The sequence below is a fragment of the Giraffa tippelskirchi genome, chromosome 8 (assembly GCF_054371585.1).
Source record: "Giraffa tippelskirchi isolate mGirTip1 chromosome 8, T2T-mGirTip1v1.2.pri, whole genome shotgun sequence".
Lineage (NCBI taxonomy): Eukaryota > Metazoa > Chordata > Mammalia > Artiodactyla > Giraffidae > Giraffa > Giraffa tippelskirchi.
The window spans coordinates 62,022,409-62,039,158 of NC_137282.1; the positions used below are offsets into that span (position 1 = coordinate 62,022,409).

The 16,750-nt window shown below is 55.0% G+C and overlaps 2 protein-coding genes across 6 annotated transcripts; one reads left to right on the forward strand and one right to left on the reverse strand.

Moving 5' to 3' along the window:
• Window positions 1-731: 731 nt before the first annotated feature.
• Window positions 732-5,720, reverse strand: NDUFS6 (NADH:ubiquinone oxidoreductase subunit S6). 2 transcript variants are annotated; one of them, XM_081523625.1, is made up of 4 exons: window positions 5,611-5,720; window positions 4,665-4,718; window positions 1,721-1,843; window positions 732-1,159 (listed from the first exon to the last, which is right to left on the reverse strand). In XM_081523625.1, exons 1-4 carry the CDS (start codon window positions 5,695-5,697, stop codon window positions 1,094-1,096), a joined length of 330 nt encoding a protein of 109 aa, XP_081379751.1. In that variant the 5' UTR covers window positions 5,698-5,720; the 3' UTR covers window positions 732-1,093. The 2 variants fall into 2 exon arrangements, with proteins under 2 accessions (XP_081379751.1, XP_081379750.1); XM_081523624.1 differs by having other exon boundaries at window positions 5,566-5,720.
• Window positions 5,721-10,586: 4,866 nt separating this feature from the next.
• On the forward strand, window positions 10,587-15,040 carry MRPL36 (mitochondrial ribosomal protein L36). Of its 4 annotated transcripts, XR_014063270.1 has the most exons (4): window positions 10,587-10,647; window positions 10,988-11,630; window positions 12,049-13,865; window positions 14,646-15,040. XR_014063270.1 is itself a non-coding variant. In XM_081523626.1 (2 exons), exon 2 carries the CDS (start codon window positions 11,001-11,003, stop codon window positions 11,301-11,303), a length of 303 nt encoding a protein of 100 aa, XP_081379752.1. In that variant the 5' UTR covers window positions 10,587-10,647; window positions 10,988-11,000; the 3' UTR covers window positions 11,304-11,739. The 4 variants fall into 4 exon arrangements, 1 of the variants encoding a protein (XP_081379752.1); XR_014063269.1 differs by having other exon boundaries at window positions 11,945-15,040; XR_014063268.1 differs by having other exon boundaries at window positions 12,049-15,040.
• The last annotated feature ends 1,710 nt before the right edge of the window (window positions 15,041-16,750 follow it).

Here is a 16,750-nt window from a genome sequence, read left to right on the forward strand (position 1 = left end):
CCTGATGCCGTGGACGGGCCAAGCCCCACATCTACTGTGTTTCACACACTCCAGCGCACTCTGGGGGCTTCGCTGGGTAAACCAGGGGCATACGGACACAGGCCCTGGTCACTGTGACAGGGGATCTGATGACGAGAAGGGGCAGTGACCGGCGGTCAGATGCGCTGGACAAACAGCTGATTCTCAGCTTGGCTGGACGGAGCAGGACGGTGGGAGGTTTCATCACACTACTCAGGACGTCTGGAAATTTAAAAACTTATAAATCGCTTATTCTGGAATTTTCTAACAGCTTCAGACTGCAGTTGACAGAGTAACAGGGCCTCTGTGCATCCTCTCTCCGTGGGTTTGGGGAAACATAAGGAAAACGGTCCCAGAAGACCAGGGACAGCTGTGCACACACAGGGAAGCCATCGCAGAAGCCTCACCTCCGTCAGCATGCCCAGCACCCCTGACTCTGAAGCACTTACCACCTCCAGCTTCCAGGGCTGACGGGGACACCGGGTGCCCTTCTGGGAACTCGGACCATGTGGTTGCCGGTCCTTCCAACCGGAAGCTTAAACAGTCTTGCTTCCTCCAGACTCCAGCGCTTCATTAACTTCTGCTTTGTTGTCAGAACGCACCCAGGAGCGTCTTTTCTCACCAGCTTTGCTGGGCAGGTGCTCCCTCAGCTCAGGTAACCCCCCTCCCCCCACCCCCTTCTCCAGGTCCTCCCGTCACCTACCAGACCTCTGTCCTCTCCCCTCCTGGTTTTATTTTTGTGTTACAATACATCATAGCCATTACTCTTTTAAATACAGAGTATTTAAGTCAGTCCACAGTGACTGTTAACGCCTTCAAACGGTACTTAACTCTGTGGGATTTCAGACCAGGCCAGCCCAGGGAGCGGGTGGGGCAGAGTGCCGGGAGCTGAGCCAGCCGAGAGGCCAAGTCACGCCCACCACGCGCCCCCGGGAGGAAGGAGCAGGCGGCCGGGCCCTGGAGGGCCGGTCCTCAGGGACTGTGAGAAATGCGCTCTGCACACTCGGGTCCTCCAGCACACCCTTCAGCACACCCTTCATTCGGCCCCGCCGCCGGCTCCGGTCCCGCGGCCGCCCTAGTGGTGCTGCTGCCGGAACTGCAGGCCGCAGTAGCCACACGTCCCTGTCTTGGTGTCTTTGTCCTGGAAGATTCAAAGGGAGAGCGGCCCTATTTCCATCTTCCACCTCCATTGTCAGTCCACACACGGCAGACACCCGACACTGAGACCAGACCCTGGAAACACGCTGCCCCCAGGGTGCCGCGGAGCCCGACACCCGACACGCTGTGCCGGGGGCCCTGCTCAGCCCGCTCCCCTGGGCTCCTCAGGGCCCCGGGCTCCCTGCCTGTTAACAGTCGGCTCGGTCCCCGTCCACCCTACCTGCCCATGAGGCAGGCGGTGTCCTGGGCAGGGGCCTGGAGGACTGGAGCAGGGAGGTGCTGAGCAGAGGGCCCCCTCGGGGCTGGGGTGAGCCAGACAGATCAGCAGGGGCGGCGGGGCCCTGCCCGAGTGGGCGGCCCACCCCCAAGCTCTATCCTGTCCTGGAAGCTCTGTGTGTGCCTGCCCCCTGCTCAGCCCCAGGGGACGGCTCGTGGGCAGGGCCCAGCCGAGTGTGGGCAGGGCCCAGCCGAGCGTGTGCGGCAGGCGGGGAGAGAACGGGATAGGGGACCGGGGCTGGGGGCCGTGGGCCAGACAGCACGTTACCAGGTTTATGTACACTCTGGGGTGGCCCAGGGCCCCCCCGCCGCCATCGCATGATATCACCCGACTCCCGACTTGGCTCACGGGCTGCTCCGCTATCAGATCAATGGCGAAGTTCTCGTTCACCTGGAACAAGACAGAGAGGAGCGCTTGCACAGACACATACAAACCCCGGACGTGCTCACGGAATTCCAGTCAGCGCAGACCACCCCCGACAGGCATGCACTGCGCTGCCAGCAAAGACGCTCTGCGCCTTCTCATTTAAATATCAGTGCAGATCTTCAAAATACAGATAATTACACACACGCACACGCACATTTAACTCTTTATCTGCGTCTAATTTAAACTCACAGAAAAGCTCCAACAAGTACAGCAACACAAAGACTTCCCATTGGTCTTTACCTGGGTTCACCCACGGTTAACACCCTGCTCCACCCTCTTTTCTTCACACACACATGCACACACATGCCCTCTTCCTTCTGTCTTCAGGGAAAGACCGGGAGCAGCAGCTGACCCCAGGACCACTTCAACACGGGGACCTGGTTCTGACCTAACAGCTGGTTTGGCCCCGAGCAGAGGTGGGACACTGAGCCCTTGGCTCAGGCCAAGGGCTGCCCCACGGCAGGGCCGGGGATGCGGGGGACAGGAGCGACGGTGGCGCCGTAACTGCTAAGCACCACAGCACAGCTGGCCCCAGAGCGGCTCCAAGCCCACTGGTTTTCTTACTGGAGGGAATCAATTCGTGATTTTTAAGCTGGTGGAGAAACAGAAAGGAGGCGGCATCTCTCCTCTCTCCTCGGGGGCCAGCGTCTCTTCATGCAGGACTCAGCCGGGAGGCCGTGAGCGCACCATCTGAGCTGACGGACCGGGACCTGCTCACCCACGGCAGCCAGAACCAGAGCCAGGCCTGCCAGGCACGGCCCGATGGAAGCCCTGTGGTGCGGGCAGCAGCCTGCCCAGGCCCTAGACTCGGATCGGATCTGAGGGAGCTGCTGCGTCCTGCCCCAGCTGACACACTCGGGGTCGAACACTGCCAGATCACCTCCTGAAGGCCACCCATATCTGAGGTCTGAGAGTCACGGGGTCACACAGTCAGTGGTGGGGTCCCCTCTCCCTTCCTGGACGTCCCTGGACACAAGTGCACAAAAGAGGCCCTCGAGGTGTAACTGCGGCCCTCGGTAACTGCGATTCTGGCTCCGTGAGTAACCGAGTGTCTGTTTATCACGATGGTGACAGGTGCCCTGCCTGGGGGCCCCCAAGGCTCGCCACCCTGAACACACAGAACCCCAGCCGCACCCCAGGGCCCAAGACTGCAGTGAAGAGATGAGAACAATGATCCATCTTTACAAATGAAGGAGGAGAGGCACGAAGTTTCAGTATTAAAATCTGAGCCTGGGGAGAGCGCAGGCCTCCCCCGTCCAGGAGCACAGAAGGAAGCGCAGAGCTCGCCCGCCCGCGGCCACGACAGAGCCCCCAGAGGAGGGGGTCACTCCTGACTCAGGAAAGCACTGTCGGCCCCCCGGCTCCTCCTTCCAGAAAGGGGGCAAGGAGGGAGGAAGCGCGGCTCGGTCACAGCACACGTGACGCGCTGTCCCACTGCCGGCTGCGCCCCAGGCCCAGCGGCCCCAGAAACGGAGCGCCATGGTGTCCACCTGCGTGATAAACCTGACACAACGGCCACACTAACCACCTCCTGGGCCCAGCACGCCCGCTGCCTGAGGCGGCCATGATGCCCGTCACTCACGGGCAGGAAACACTGGCTTGTAACTCCACATGCGCGACCACAGAGCAGTGAAAACAGGTCTGTCACCACAGGGGGACAGCTGGCCACTCGGGCCCTCTGCCTCCCTGAGGTGACCCAGGACCACGGCAGGCCCCACTCTGTCCTCTCCTCTCCAGGAGGCCCGTCCCAGGCCAAGGGCCGGGGATTGCTGTGCAGACTCGCTGCAGCCACACGGGCATGCTGGGCAAGACTGGCCAAGAGCCGCGCGGGGACACAGCCCACCTTCCTGCGAAGGCGGCTCTACGGTCCAGTTCCTGCTCTCCTTGTTCCTCAGCCTAAGTGCAGAGTCACTTTATTTCTAAAAATACAACCAAACTGTGGAGACAGTAAGATGGGTCATTGTCGAGGACTGTCAGGGGGGTGGGGGTGAAGAGGTGGTGCACAGGAGGGGGGTGGACTCGGGTTGGGGCAGTGAAATACTCTGAGTGACACTGTAGTTGAAATGTAAGACATTACGCATTTGTCCAGACCCACAGAATGTACTTCCCTGGTGGCTCAGGGGGTAAAGAATCCACCTGCCAATGCAGGAGACACAGGAGATGCAGGTTCAATCCCTGGGTTGGGAAGATCCCGTGGAGAAGGAAATGGCAACCTGCTCCAGTATTCTTGACTGAAAAATCCCATGGACCGAGGAGTCTGGAAGGCTGCAGTCCATAGGGTCGCGGAGTTGGACACGACTGAGCAACTAAGCCCAAGCCCAACAGAATGTACAACACAAAGACTGAACCCAAAAGAAACCTAAGCCACAGACATGAGTGAATCGCAAGGTTTCAATACTTTGCACATGTTCAAACCTGTCGCTTCTAACAAAGGCAGCAAGCTCAGCCAAGAGGACAACAACAGGGACACTGGTCAGGGGCAGGAAGCATATGGGAGCTCAGCACTCTGTGCGGTTTGTCAATAAACCTACAGTCTTAAAACAAGCCTCCTGGAAACCAGAAAGAGTTTTAAATACTACTAAACACCAAATTTTTGTTGCAAGAGTGAAAGCCAGAGAGACTTGCTGCACCTCTTACATGAACACGGGCCACTGGACACTCTGCACCTTGGATAGGAAGAGGCCCCAGAGTCCCCAGGTGGGGCCCACATCTCCTGCGTTTCCTGCAGGATTCTCTACCACTGAGCCGCCTGGCAAGCCCTTCTTTTACCACATCTTTTCCTTACCTCTTTCTGACGACCTACAAATCGAACTTTCCTGTAGTCTTTATCGTCATAAACCTGAAAAGAAAAAGAGAGATACTTACAGCCCAATTCTGTACATTTATATCAATCACAGACGTTACAGAAAAGGGGTTTCTTCATGTTAAGCCGTGCATATGATCACACACTTGAGGAGTTGTGCCCCACGGACATTTCTCTGCGGGATTCCTAACATGACCATAAGCAGTAGTCTGAACTGGGAGAACCAGAGGAGAGCAGTCCCAGCGGCGGGGGACACGCTGACCTTCCATCTCACAGGCCGCTGAGACTCCTTCCCATCTGAACTTGCCCGGTGACCCTTCGACATCACAAGTACTTACTCCCTCATCTTTAGAATTAGGAGTATAGCCTAACGCTGTGTTTCAGTAGACAGCAGACTCTCGAGTTATTAAATATGGTATTTAACGTTACACAAACGTTAGAAGATTTGACCCACACAATTTGCGGTTTTTGACCCCGACGGAGGCCTCCCCAGAATAACCAAGAGGTTCCCCCGGGGTGTCGGCGTAGTTTCGGAGCTCGCCGACGCTCTCACGGTGAGATCACAGCGGCTGCAGACACCCAGCGCCTCAGCCCGGCTCGCACCTCAGCCCCTTGATACCCAACCCTGCAGATCCAGGACCCAGGGACCCAGGGGACCGCGACAGCGAAGACTGGACCGAGAGTACAGGGGCCTGGCGCCCTAGGGGGACTGGACCGTGGGACGCGGGAACCGGGGGCTGGGTTGTTGGGCGACTGTACCCCGGGCACTGGACTTGGGACCCACGAGCACCCAGACGCTGGACCGCGGGACCTGCGGGCCAGACCGGGGTTCCGCCCGCCTGGGCGCCCCAAGGGGAGGGCGCTCTCTGCCCCGCGGTTATACCTGACCGGTGTGAGTGATCTTCTCCCCGGTCGGCGAGGTCCTCACCCCGAAGCACCTGGCGCCCCCGGGCAGGCCCCGCCTCACCGCGCCGCTCTGGCCCAGGAGCCTGAGGAAGGTCACCGCCGCCGCCATCTTGCGAGCTGACCTTCGACCCCGCGCGCCGACGCGCCGACGCACGCGCACGGCGTCCGCAGAGCCGGCTCCGCCGGGATTCAGCTTGACAGAGAAGGCGCGCATGCGCGGTGCGGCCGGCGGGCGCGGCGGAGGAGGGGCTCCGCCGCGTAAGGCGGGAAACTGCGCACGCGTAGCCCAGAGCGGCGGCTCCACCTACCAGGGGCGGGGCCGGGAGGGTGGAAGCCGGAGGTGCCTATGCTTCCTTTCGATGGTAACGGGTAAACCTGGGGAGGTACACGTCGAATGTCGGTGAAGGCTGGACAAGCGTCCTTGCTTGGAGGAAACTGGACGTCCACCCTGGTGGACGGTGCGCGTTTCTTTGTGGTCGTGCGGTTTCTGTAGCAGCGCCCGATGAAACTGCCACTCAAGTGCAGTCCGTGGCGTCCCTCATGCCGGTCACCCGGAAAGGCCCGCTGCTCTGCAGCCCGCCTGGGCAGGGCTCCGGCTCGCGGTCCGGGCACAGCTTCCCTCCTGCCCCTCAGGGCCTCCTGTGCAGAGACCCGTCGGGAGGGTCAGCTCACATGGCCAGCCCCGTGGGCCAGGGCGGTGGGCGCACGGGGCAATCCCAGAGCTGGGGTGGGGTTGCACACCCCACTCTCCAGGAGCTGAGGGCGCCCACAGCCTGGACTCCAGGGAGGTGTAGCGATGAGAGGCGACTGTGCTCAGATTACCTCCCCATCGGAAATGTGTCCACAGACCGATGCTCAAGAGGCAGGTGCCAGCCAGCACACCTGGGCTGGGTGCATAGCCCGCTGCTGAGTCAGCGGTGCGCGTGCGGCGCCGGCCGTAGCCTGCGTGCCCTCGTGTGCACGGACAGTATGTGTGTCCACAGGGACACGGCCCAGAAAGACAGGCGTGGCGAGTTCACTGGAATCTAGATAGTGAGTATATGAGTGTTCGCCATATATGTATTTCAACTTTTCTCTGGGAGTTTTCATAACAATGTGTTGGAGAAGGTAAATTTAACTGCAGTCAGTTAGGACCAGGGCCTGTTTCCACGCGTTTCCCTGAAGCTCGCCATATTTCTCCCAGGATATCCACTTAATATAAGCATGTGTTTTTTATAGATTTTGTTTTGAGGTTGGTAAGTTTCTTTTTTTTAAGTCTACTTAGTTGTCTTGCACCTACTTTGTTCCCATTTCTGCATCCCTTCTCCCAGCGCCTGCCCCCCCCACCTCCTAGTTCAGTTCAGTCGCTCAGTCATGTCCAACTCTTTGCGACCACATGGACTGCAGCACACCAGGCTTCCCTGACCATCACCAACCCGGAGCTTACTCAAACTCATGTCCATCGAGTCAGTAATGCCATCCAACCATCTCATCCTCTGTTCTCCCCTTCTTCTCCTGCCTTCAGTCTTTCCCAGCATCAGGGTCTTTTCAAATGAGTCAGTTCTTCACATCAGGTGGCCAAAGTATTGGAGTTTCAGCTTCAGCATCAGTCCTTCCAATGAATATTCAGGACTGATTTCCTTTAGGATGGACTGGTTGGATCTCCTTGCTGTCCAAGGGACTCTCAAGAGTCTTCTCTAACACCACAGTTCAAAAGCATCAATTCTTCGGCGCTCAGCTTTCTTTATAGTCCAACTCTCACAGCCATACATGATTACTGCAAAAGCCATAGCCTTGACTAGATGGACTTTTGTTGGCAAAGTAATGTCTCTGCATTTTAATAAGCTGACTAGGTTGGTCATAACTTTTCTTCCAAGGAGCAAGTGTCTTTTAATTTCATGGCTGCAGTCACCATCTGCAGTGATTTTGGAGCCCCCAAAAATAAAGACTGTCACTGTTTCCACTGTTTTCCCATCTATTTGCCATGAAGTGATGGGACTGGATGCTATGATCTTAGTTTTCTGAATGTTGAGTTTTAAGCTAACATTTTCACTCTCTTCTTTCACTTTCATCAAGAGGCTCTTTAGTTCTTTGCTTTCTGCCATAAGGGTGGTGTCATCTGCATATCTGAGGTTATTGATATTTCTCCCAGCAATCTTGATTCCAGCTTGTGCTTCATGCAGTCCAGCATTTCTCATGATGTACTCTGCATATAAGTTAAATAAGCAGGGTGACAATATACAGCCTTGACGTACTCTTTCCCAATTTGGAACCAGTCTGTTGTTCCATGTCTGGTTCTAACTGTTCCTTCTTGACTTGCATTCAGATTTCTTAGGAGGCAGGTCAGGTGGCCTGATATTCTCATCTCTTGAAGAATTTTCCAGTTTGTCATGATCCACACAGTCAAAGGTTGGCGTAGTCAGTAAAGCAGAAGTAGATGTTTTTCTGGAACTCTCTTTTTTCAATGATCCAGCTGATGTTGGCAATTTGATCTCTGGTTTCTCTGCCTTTTCTAAATCCGGTTTATACATCTAGAAGTTCACGGTTCACATACTGTTGAATGCTGGCTTGGAGAATTTTGAGCATTACTTTGAGCATTACCCCAGCAAGATGGTAGGAGGGGTGAAATCGTGTTTAGAATCAAACCCCATACCCACCAGAAACGCTCAGAGGGCTCACACATACCTTGTGCACACCAGGACTCAGAGACCCCACAGAGACTGAGACAGAACTGTGGGTGTCTCCTGAGGAGGTATGGGTCAGCAGTGGACTGCTGCGGGGACAGGGGCTCTGAGTGCAGCAGACCTGGGTATGGCATAAGCCCTCTTGGAGGAGGTGGCCATTAACCCACCATAGAGCCACCAGAACTTACACAGGACTGGGGAAACAGACTCTGGGATGGCACAAACAGAACCTTGCGCACCAAGACCCAGGAGAAAGGAGCAGTGACCCCACAAGAGACTGACCCAGACTTGCCCATGAGTGTCCAGAAGTCTCCGGTGGAGGTGTGGGTTGGTGGGGGCCTGCAGCAGGGTTAGGGGCACTGAGTGTAGCATGCACAGGACCTTTTGAAGGAGGTCGCCATTATTTTCATTACCTCCACCATAGTTTGGCCTCAGGTCAAATAACAGGGAGGGAACACAGCCCAACCCATCAAAAGAAAATTGGATTAAAGATTTACTGAGCATGGCCTTTGACTGTGTGGATCACAATAAACTGTGGAAAATTCTGAAAGAGATGGGAATACCAGACCATCTGACCTGTCTATTGAGAAACCTGTATGCAGGTCAGGAAGCAACAGTTAGAACTGGACATGGAACAACAGACTGGTTCCAAATAGGAAAAGGAGTCTGTCAAGGCTGTATATTGTCACCCTGCTTATTTAACTTATATGCAGAGTACATCATGAGAAATGCTGGGCTGGAAGAAACACAAGCTGGAGTCAAGATTGCCGGGAGAAATATCAATAACCTCAGATATGCGGATGACACCACCCTATGGCAGAGAGTGAAGAAGAACTGAAGAGCCTCTTGATGAAGGTGAAGGAGGAGAGTGAAAAGTTTGCTTAAAGCTCAACATTCAGAAAACTAAGATCATGGCATCTGGTCCCATCACTCCATGGGAAATAGATGGGGAAACAGTGGAAACAGTGTCAGACTTTACTTTTTTGGGCTCCAGAATCACTGCTGATGGTGACTGCAGACATGAAATTAAAAGATGCTTACTCCTTGGAAGGAAGGTTATGGCCAACCTAGATAGCATATTTAAAAGCAGAGACATTACTTTGCCAACAAAAGTCCGTCTAGTCAAGGCTATGGTTTTTCCAGTGGTCATGTATGGATGTGAGAGTTCGACGGTGAAGAAAGCTGAGCGCCGCAGAATTGATGCTTTTGAGCTGTGGTGTTGGAGAAGACTCTTGAGAGTCCCTTGGACTGCAAGGAGATCCAATCAATCCATCCTAAAAGAGATCAATCCTGGGTGTTCATTGGAAGGTCTGATGTTGAAGCTGAAACTCCAGTACTTTGGCCACCTCATGCTAAGAGTTGACTCATTGGAAAAGACCCTGATGCTGGGTAGGATTGGGGGCGGGAGGAGAAGGGGACGACAGAGGATGAGATGGTTGGATGGCATCACCGACTCGATGAACATGGGTTTGGATAGACTCCGGGAGTTGGTGATGGACAGGGAGGCCTGGCGTGCTGCAATTCATGGAGTCGCAGAGAGTCGGACACGACTGTGCGACTGAACTGAATTGAACTGAACTGAGCATGGCCCTGCCCATCAGAACAACACCCAGTTTCCCCCTCAATCGCCCATCAAGAAGCTTCCATAAGCCTCTTACCTTTCTCCATCAGAGGGCAGACAGACTGAAAACCACAATCACAGAAAACTAACCAATCTGATCACATGGACCACAGCCTTGTCTAACTCAATGAAACTATGAGCGATGCCCTGGGCCACCCATGCCCTAGGGTCATGGTGGAGAGTTCTGACAAAACGTGGTCCACTGGAGAAGGGAATGACAAACCACTTCAGTTATTTTTGCCTTGAGAACCCCATGAATAGTATGAAAAGTACCCCCCACGGCCCCCCAAAATCTTTAGATGCCCTGTGGCCCACAAGGAGGAGTGAGTCCAGGGAAAAGGATGCAGGTGCGCAGTTTGATCCCCGGGTCAGGAATATTCTCTGGAGGGATGCTGGCAACCCAGTCCAGTATTCCTGCCTGGAGAATCCCATGGACAGAGGAGCCTGGAGGGCTACAGTCCACGGGGTCGCAAACAGTCAGGCAGGACTTGAGGGACTTGAGCACACACGCGGGGAACAGGAAAGCTGGGTTGTAAGGGGGAGGAGAAAGGCAGCCCACGGGGGAGGAACCCAGCGACCTTGGGCCCTGCACCGACTTGGCTCCGCCTCTGTGTCCGGCCCCCACTGGGGCCGCCACGTGACCCTGCCGCCATCTTCTTTCCTGGCGGACTCTCCGGGCGGCGGCGTCCCCGTCTCACTGCGCAGGCGCAGCCCAGGGCGCAGGCGCACGGCCTGGAGACGCGCTCCACAGCCGCCCCGGGCGCGCTCTTTTCAGGTGGGTCTCGGGGGTCCTGAGGGGCTCGGGAGGCGGCAGAAGTTCGAATCTGCGGAAGGGCGCGCGTCGGGGACCCCTGGCCTCTATTTCACCCGCTCAACCGCGGGCGCGGGCCGGGCACCGTCCGGGGGAGCGTGGATGCGGGCCTCGTGCGGCCTCGCGACCGGGGCCCCGGTCTCGGCGCAGGGGTCAGACGGGGGACCCCCTTGCGGCCGGCCGCGCTCGCGTCCTCCCGGGGACACGCTGCTTCCCGTATCCCGAGCGCAGGGGCGCGGTGAGAGCGGTTTTCTCGGGGGCGCGAGCGCCGGCCACTGTGACAACCTCTCCTGTCCGTCCCCAGGTCCAGCCACGACATGGCCACCTCCCTCCTAAGGAGAGTGGCCTCCGCCGTGGGCCCGCTGCTGCAGTTGGGGGGCCGCCCGCTCTCCGCGCTCGCTCCGGGTCCCCCGCTCGCCGGCCCTGCCGCCCGCGCGCCCCCCGGCCCGGTCGCCGCGCTCCTCACCGCGGGCCCGGCGCTTGGCCTGCAGCCCGCCCTGGGCTTCAAGACCAAGGGGGTCCTCAGGAAGCGCTGTAAGGGCTGCTACTTGGTGAAGAGGCGCGGACGCTGGTTCATCTACTGCAAGACCAACCCGAAGCACAAGCAGAGACAGATGTAGAAGCCTTGCCCGGGAGACGGTGCTGCACGCGGAGAGGACGATGGCACGCAAACACCCTGCAGCCTTCAACGCGCTGACCCCCTGCGGCTTACCGCCTTGTGGCCCGGGATCCGGCCACGCCAGAGCCCCACCTAGGACTGGGGCACTCTTACCTCCAGTGTGAACTCAGCTGTGTTGGTGCTCCGGCGGGCAGATGGGCCAGGTGGAGGGAAAGCTGGCTTTGTCCGTGTCAGAGGGCAGGTTCTTCGGAGGCTGCCCTGTCTCTCTTACCACACCCCTGCTGCAGCCTGTGGATTCAGACTCGTTCTCAGCATTCCTGCCTGCAGGGTGAGCGGGGAAGGGCTGGATAGCTGGCTGTAGGTCACGGAAGAGTGAGCTGGTTTATACCTATATAGATGTATTTTGGACATTGATTAAATGCGTTTGTCATCCTTGGTCTGAGACTAGAAGTGTGTGTGCACACGTGTGTCCGTGTACGCGTGGGTGCCGTGTGCACATACATGCCTGTGTGTACTGTATTGCCTGGGTGCGTGAGTGTGCACATGTGTGTGTGCAGTGGGTGAGAGCTGAGTCGGCAGGACAGCTGCTGTGGACTCTGCAGACTGTGACCTGGAGCCCGTGTCCGCTGTCGCCCATCGCAGGTTACAGTGGATGAATGTTTGAGTCACTCTTCTCTGGGGCTCACTCGTCTCTGTTTAAAGGTCACAGCACGACTGAATCCATTTGCAACTCGTCTTCTTCCCAGTACCCGACGGGCCAGCACTCACAGCCCCGGATCACAGCACGACAGGAAGATCAGCTGAGGTCGGGAGGCGGCAATCCGTGACGGTCTCCTTTCAAGCAGTGTGGACGCGGTGGGCGAAGAAGGAAGACACTGGACGGGCCTGCCCGGCAGGTGCCCTCCACGCCTGGGTGGGGAGGACGCCAGCCCCAGAGGCCGAGCGGGCTGGGGGGACAGCTGTTTCTCCTGCTCTGATCCCCGACGCTCCTCCATCTGCTCCGTGAAGTCCAGGAGTCGATGGCTTCATGATTGGGACGTACATCAGCACTGCCCTCCCATGGAAAGAGCATCGGATCCCCCAGGCTGCCGTGGCCTCGCCTCCCTCCTGCTGCAGAGAGGCCACCCTAGCCTGGCTCTTGGTCCCCAAGGGGAGCCAGTTCTGGCCCTGAGGTTCCAAGTCCAGGCCACAAGGTCCCACGTCTCCAGGGTGGCTCCTTCCGTGCTGAGCTCACGGGCCTGCCCTCCTCCTGCTTCCCCTCTGAGAAGTGCAACCTTGGGGGTGCAGGGTTTTCTTACATTACCAGCCAGGACCAGGCCCGAGGTCCCAGTCCATGACCTCCCAAGAAGGTGTGGACACATCCCTCTCGCTGCCCTCAGCCACCCAGGGCAAGGGGTACTGTCACCACATCCTATGGAACAAGACTGGGGGCCCCAAGGGTGAGGGCCACACAGAACAGGATGAAGGGCTCAGGTGCCAAAAAGCATCCCTGGAGAAGGGTCATGTGAGCTGACAAAAATGGGTGAAAGGCACGAACAGGCGTGTGTCCAGGCGACCCCACAGAGATGTGGTTGTCTCACCAGTAATCAGGAAATGAGACAAACGTGGAGTGCATGTCTGCCCATCAGGTTTGCAGACGTTAAGAAGCACGTTGTCCAGGTGGAACCCTGGCCTCAAACAGAGTTTCCCATAAACAGGTGGTGGTGCCTCCAGACACCAGGCAAGTCTACATGTAAAACATACCTTCTTCTGACCGCACTCTGGGCGTCATCTCAGTGAGATACTTGTGCACACGCAGGAATCCATAGGGCAGCGCTTGTCAGGGCGGAAAACAAAACAGTCAAAAGCTCTGCCAGGGGTGGATGGTCAAACCGATGATGAGGCGGTCCTGGGAGGGTAGAGCACGCGGCCCTGAGATAAATGACGGGGCGCTCTGAGCCGTGACAGACGCCAGCCCGACAAGTTTCTGAGTATTAAGTCTATAAAGAAAACGACATAGGGGTACAAAGCGTGTTTTCATTTATGTAAAAAACTCTTACTAATCTTTAACCATACGCGTTTTCCAAGTAAAAATATTTGGGAAACTGTAAGAAAGATTCTGGAAGAATGCACACCAAACCAGCAGTTATCTGCAGTTCTCAGGGTGAGGGGAAAATGGGATGGGAATGAGGGTTCACTCGAGGAGTTAGGTTTGTATCTTACTTTGATAAGTGCTACCTAGGAGGAAAATGTAAACATTTGTGAACAATCTGCTTACTGAAAAGAATGAGCCAGAAAGATGGGGAAAGAAAAAATGACCCTCGGCCTCTGCAGGCCCCTCCTGTCTCCAGCCGCCCACCCAGGGGGCCCCATCTATCAGGGTCAGTGTGTGTGCGGGGCCGACGCCGTGATGTCCTGGCCCAGAGTCCGAGCTCCCGGGTCTCCCTGAAGCAGGACGACGGCCAGCTCTCCACACGGGGTCTGCCACTCCCCTCCCCTCAGCCTATCGGGCAGGACCCGCTCACCTTTCCAGGCTTCACTTGACATCGGTGAGCCGCCGCACGGAGCCGACCTGAGGCTGCAGGTGCCTGCTTGCATTCAAGACTGTTTCCAACCTCAATGTCCTTGGGGGGCTGCGGGATTCCCGGACCATGAGCCCCAGAATCTGCTAGATGTTGGAACCCAGTATAATTCACTCAGTATTTCTTCCTTTTTCGTTGAGACACATGACATTATATTAGTTTCAGATGTACAACATCAAGATTCAATATTTATGTCTATTGCAAAACAGTCACAATAGCCTAGTTAACAGTCACCACACGTAGGTACAGAGTTTTTTCCCTTGTCCTGAGAACTTCTAAGACCTAATCTTCAGCAACTTTCAATTGGAACTTTGTACCCTTTCTTTTAGGGTTTCCCTGGTGGCTCAGACTGTAAATAATCTGTTTGCAATGCAGGAGACCTGTGTTTGATCCCTTGTTTGAGAAGATCCCCTGGAGGAGGGCATGGCAACCCACTCCAGTATTCTTGCCTGGAGAATTCCATGGACACAGGAACCTGGCAGGCTCTAGTCTGTGGGGTCACAAAAGAGTCAGACAGGACTTAGCGACTAAACAACAGCAACACTGGACACTTAGGTTGATTCCATGTCTTCATTCTTGTGAGTAATGCTGCATGGAGGAGCAGATTTTTTTTCAAGTTAACATTTTTGTTTTCTTTGGATAAACACCCAGAAGTGGGGTTGCTGGATCATATCGTAGTTCTGTTTTTAATTTTTTGAGGGCCCTGCATGCTCGTTTCCCCTTCTGTTAAAGTGGGGACGTCCTTATCTGTCCAGTGGTTAAGAATCTGCCTGTCAACGCAGGGGACATGGGTTCAATCCCTGGTCCAGGAAGATTCTGCATGCCTGAGAGCAACTAAGCCCACGTGCTGCAAATATGGAAGCCCGTAAGCCTAGAGGTGTGCGTCCCAGCAAGAGATGGTGCTGCAGTGAAGAGTAGCCCCCGCTTACCCAGACTGGAGAGAGCCCACACATAGCAACGGAGACCCAGTGCAACCAAAAAAGTCAGAGTTAGTAAGTAAACCGAAGATTTAAAGAGCACCCAAGAGCTAGCGGGGGATGATGGGGGGAGGGGAGTCGAGAGGGAGGGGCCGTACGTATACTTACAGCAGAAACCAACGCAACGTTGTAAAACAATTATCCTCCAATTGAAAATAAAAATCAAAGCATAATAAAGGAGACCACAGTTTCTGCCTGTCCCCAGCGTGTACTGTCCTCTCCGGCCGCTTACATGTATTTCTTTATCAAATCACACACCGGACGGCTGTTTGGAAAGTTTCCTTCCATCTTCTGGGTGTTCCTTCCCACGACGACCCCATCCTTCCTCCTGCAGGCACTTGGGCTGTTTTTGGCTTTTTGTGGTTGTTGCAAAATTTAAATCTTGAAGCGACGGGCTCTCCCTAAACTTAAAATGTGAAGTTTTAAGAACTCACTGAATCATTTTTTTCATCATGATAAAGGAATTTATTCTTTGGGAAGAACGAAAAAAAGACGTCAGGCCTGTTTTGAGAGTTAAATCCTTCCCCTGACACAGCAACTCTCTGTTTGTTCTTTGGAAAGGCCGGGTGGGCAGCCATTGGGTCGTGTTTTATTCTTGTGCCTTTTGAGCTGATCAACTTTACAGAGCCCCCGCCCTGGTTCATTCCAAATGGGTACAAGTTTAAGATGGAAAGGAAGGAAGGAATGAACTTACTCCATTCATTGTTTGGGGGGCTTCCCCTGTAGCTCAGTTGGTAAAGAATCTGCCTGCAATGCAGGAGACCTGGGTTCAATTCCTGGGTTGGGAAGATGCCCTGGAGAAGGAAATTACAACCTACTCCAGTATTCTTGCCTGGAGAATCCCATGGACAGAGGAGACTGGCAGGCTGCTGTCCATGGGGTGGCAAGAGTCAGACATGACTGAGCGACTTTCACTGCACTTCATTCATTGTTTATCAAGTGATCGCCTTGACTAGAAGTCAAGATGATTTGGGGCAAAAGTGGGAGTGTCACTTCCCTGGGCTGCTATAGCACACTCTCAGCCTTGGTGGCTTCAAGCAACAGAAATGCGTTCTCACGCTCTACTCCAGGACCGTCTCGTTCTCACCCCCTACTCCAGGACCGTCTCGTTCTCACCCCCTACTCCAGGACCGTCTCACCGTGACATCCTCAACTCCATCACATCTGCATAGACCCTGTTTCCAGTAGGGTCGCATTCTCAGGTTTTGAGTAGATGTAGCTTTGGCGGGAGGTGTTATTTGATCCACTACAAGTGATGTTGAAGATTTTTGAAAACAGTTTTCATTTAAATTAATTATCGCTACTAGATGATGTATTCAAATTGTCCAACATGCAAAAGATGTCCATAATCAGTGCTGATCTTTCTCTCCAACTGCAGACCCAGGCTCACTCCCTGGAAGCAAGCTTGATCATCCTTTAAGTCCTGAGAATCTACAGGCAAATTCCTGCAACTCCTGTGCCTGCCCTGTTTTGAGTGCTGTCCTAAACTTGAGGACATCTGGACAGTGGCTCGTGTCCACAGCCGCGGGGCGTCCTCCGTCCCTAGGTGGCTCTGCTCCAGTGTCTTCAACAAGTTGATGTAGGATATTGTGAGTGTTGTTTTCAGTTCAGGGCATTTTGCTGCATCTGTATGAATTTTCTTTTTACTTTTTTTTTTTTTTTTTTGCTGTCTAAGGCATTTTGTCCTGTTTTGTAATTGGTGGTTGTGATTTCCAATGAGAGATCAGTTATTTTTACCTCCAGGTTCATTTTTCAGTTTTAAAAAGCATAGGAAAAAAATGAGACATTGACAGAACAAAGAGCTCTCTCTTGCGTTGCACGAGTAGTTGAGGGTGGCTGTGTGGTGTTTAAACAGGAGAAGAGCTGTCTGGAAGCCAGATCTGGCCAGCCTCTGGGGCCCAGTCAACCAG

Coding starts and splice junctions, on each gene's coding strand:
- NDUFS6 (XM_081523624.1), bottom strand. CDS start 5,697: ATGGCGGCGGCGGTGACCTTCCTCAGGCTCCTGGGCCAGAGCGGCGCG. Junction 4,719..5,565: donor AGATCACTCACACCGGTCAG/GTATAACCGCGG, acceptor TTTTCTTTTCAG/GTTTATGACGATAAAGACTA. Junction 1,844..4,664: donor TTGTAGGTCGTCAGAAAGAG/GTAAGGAAAAGA, acceptor GTCTTGTTCCAG/GTGAACGAGAACTTCGCCAT.
- MRPL36 (XM_081523626.1), top strand. CDS start 11,001: ATGGCCACCTCCCTCCTAAGGAGAGTGGCCTCCGCCGTGGGCCCGCTG.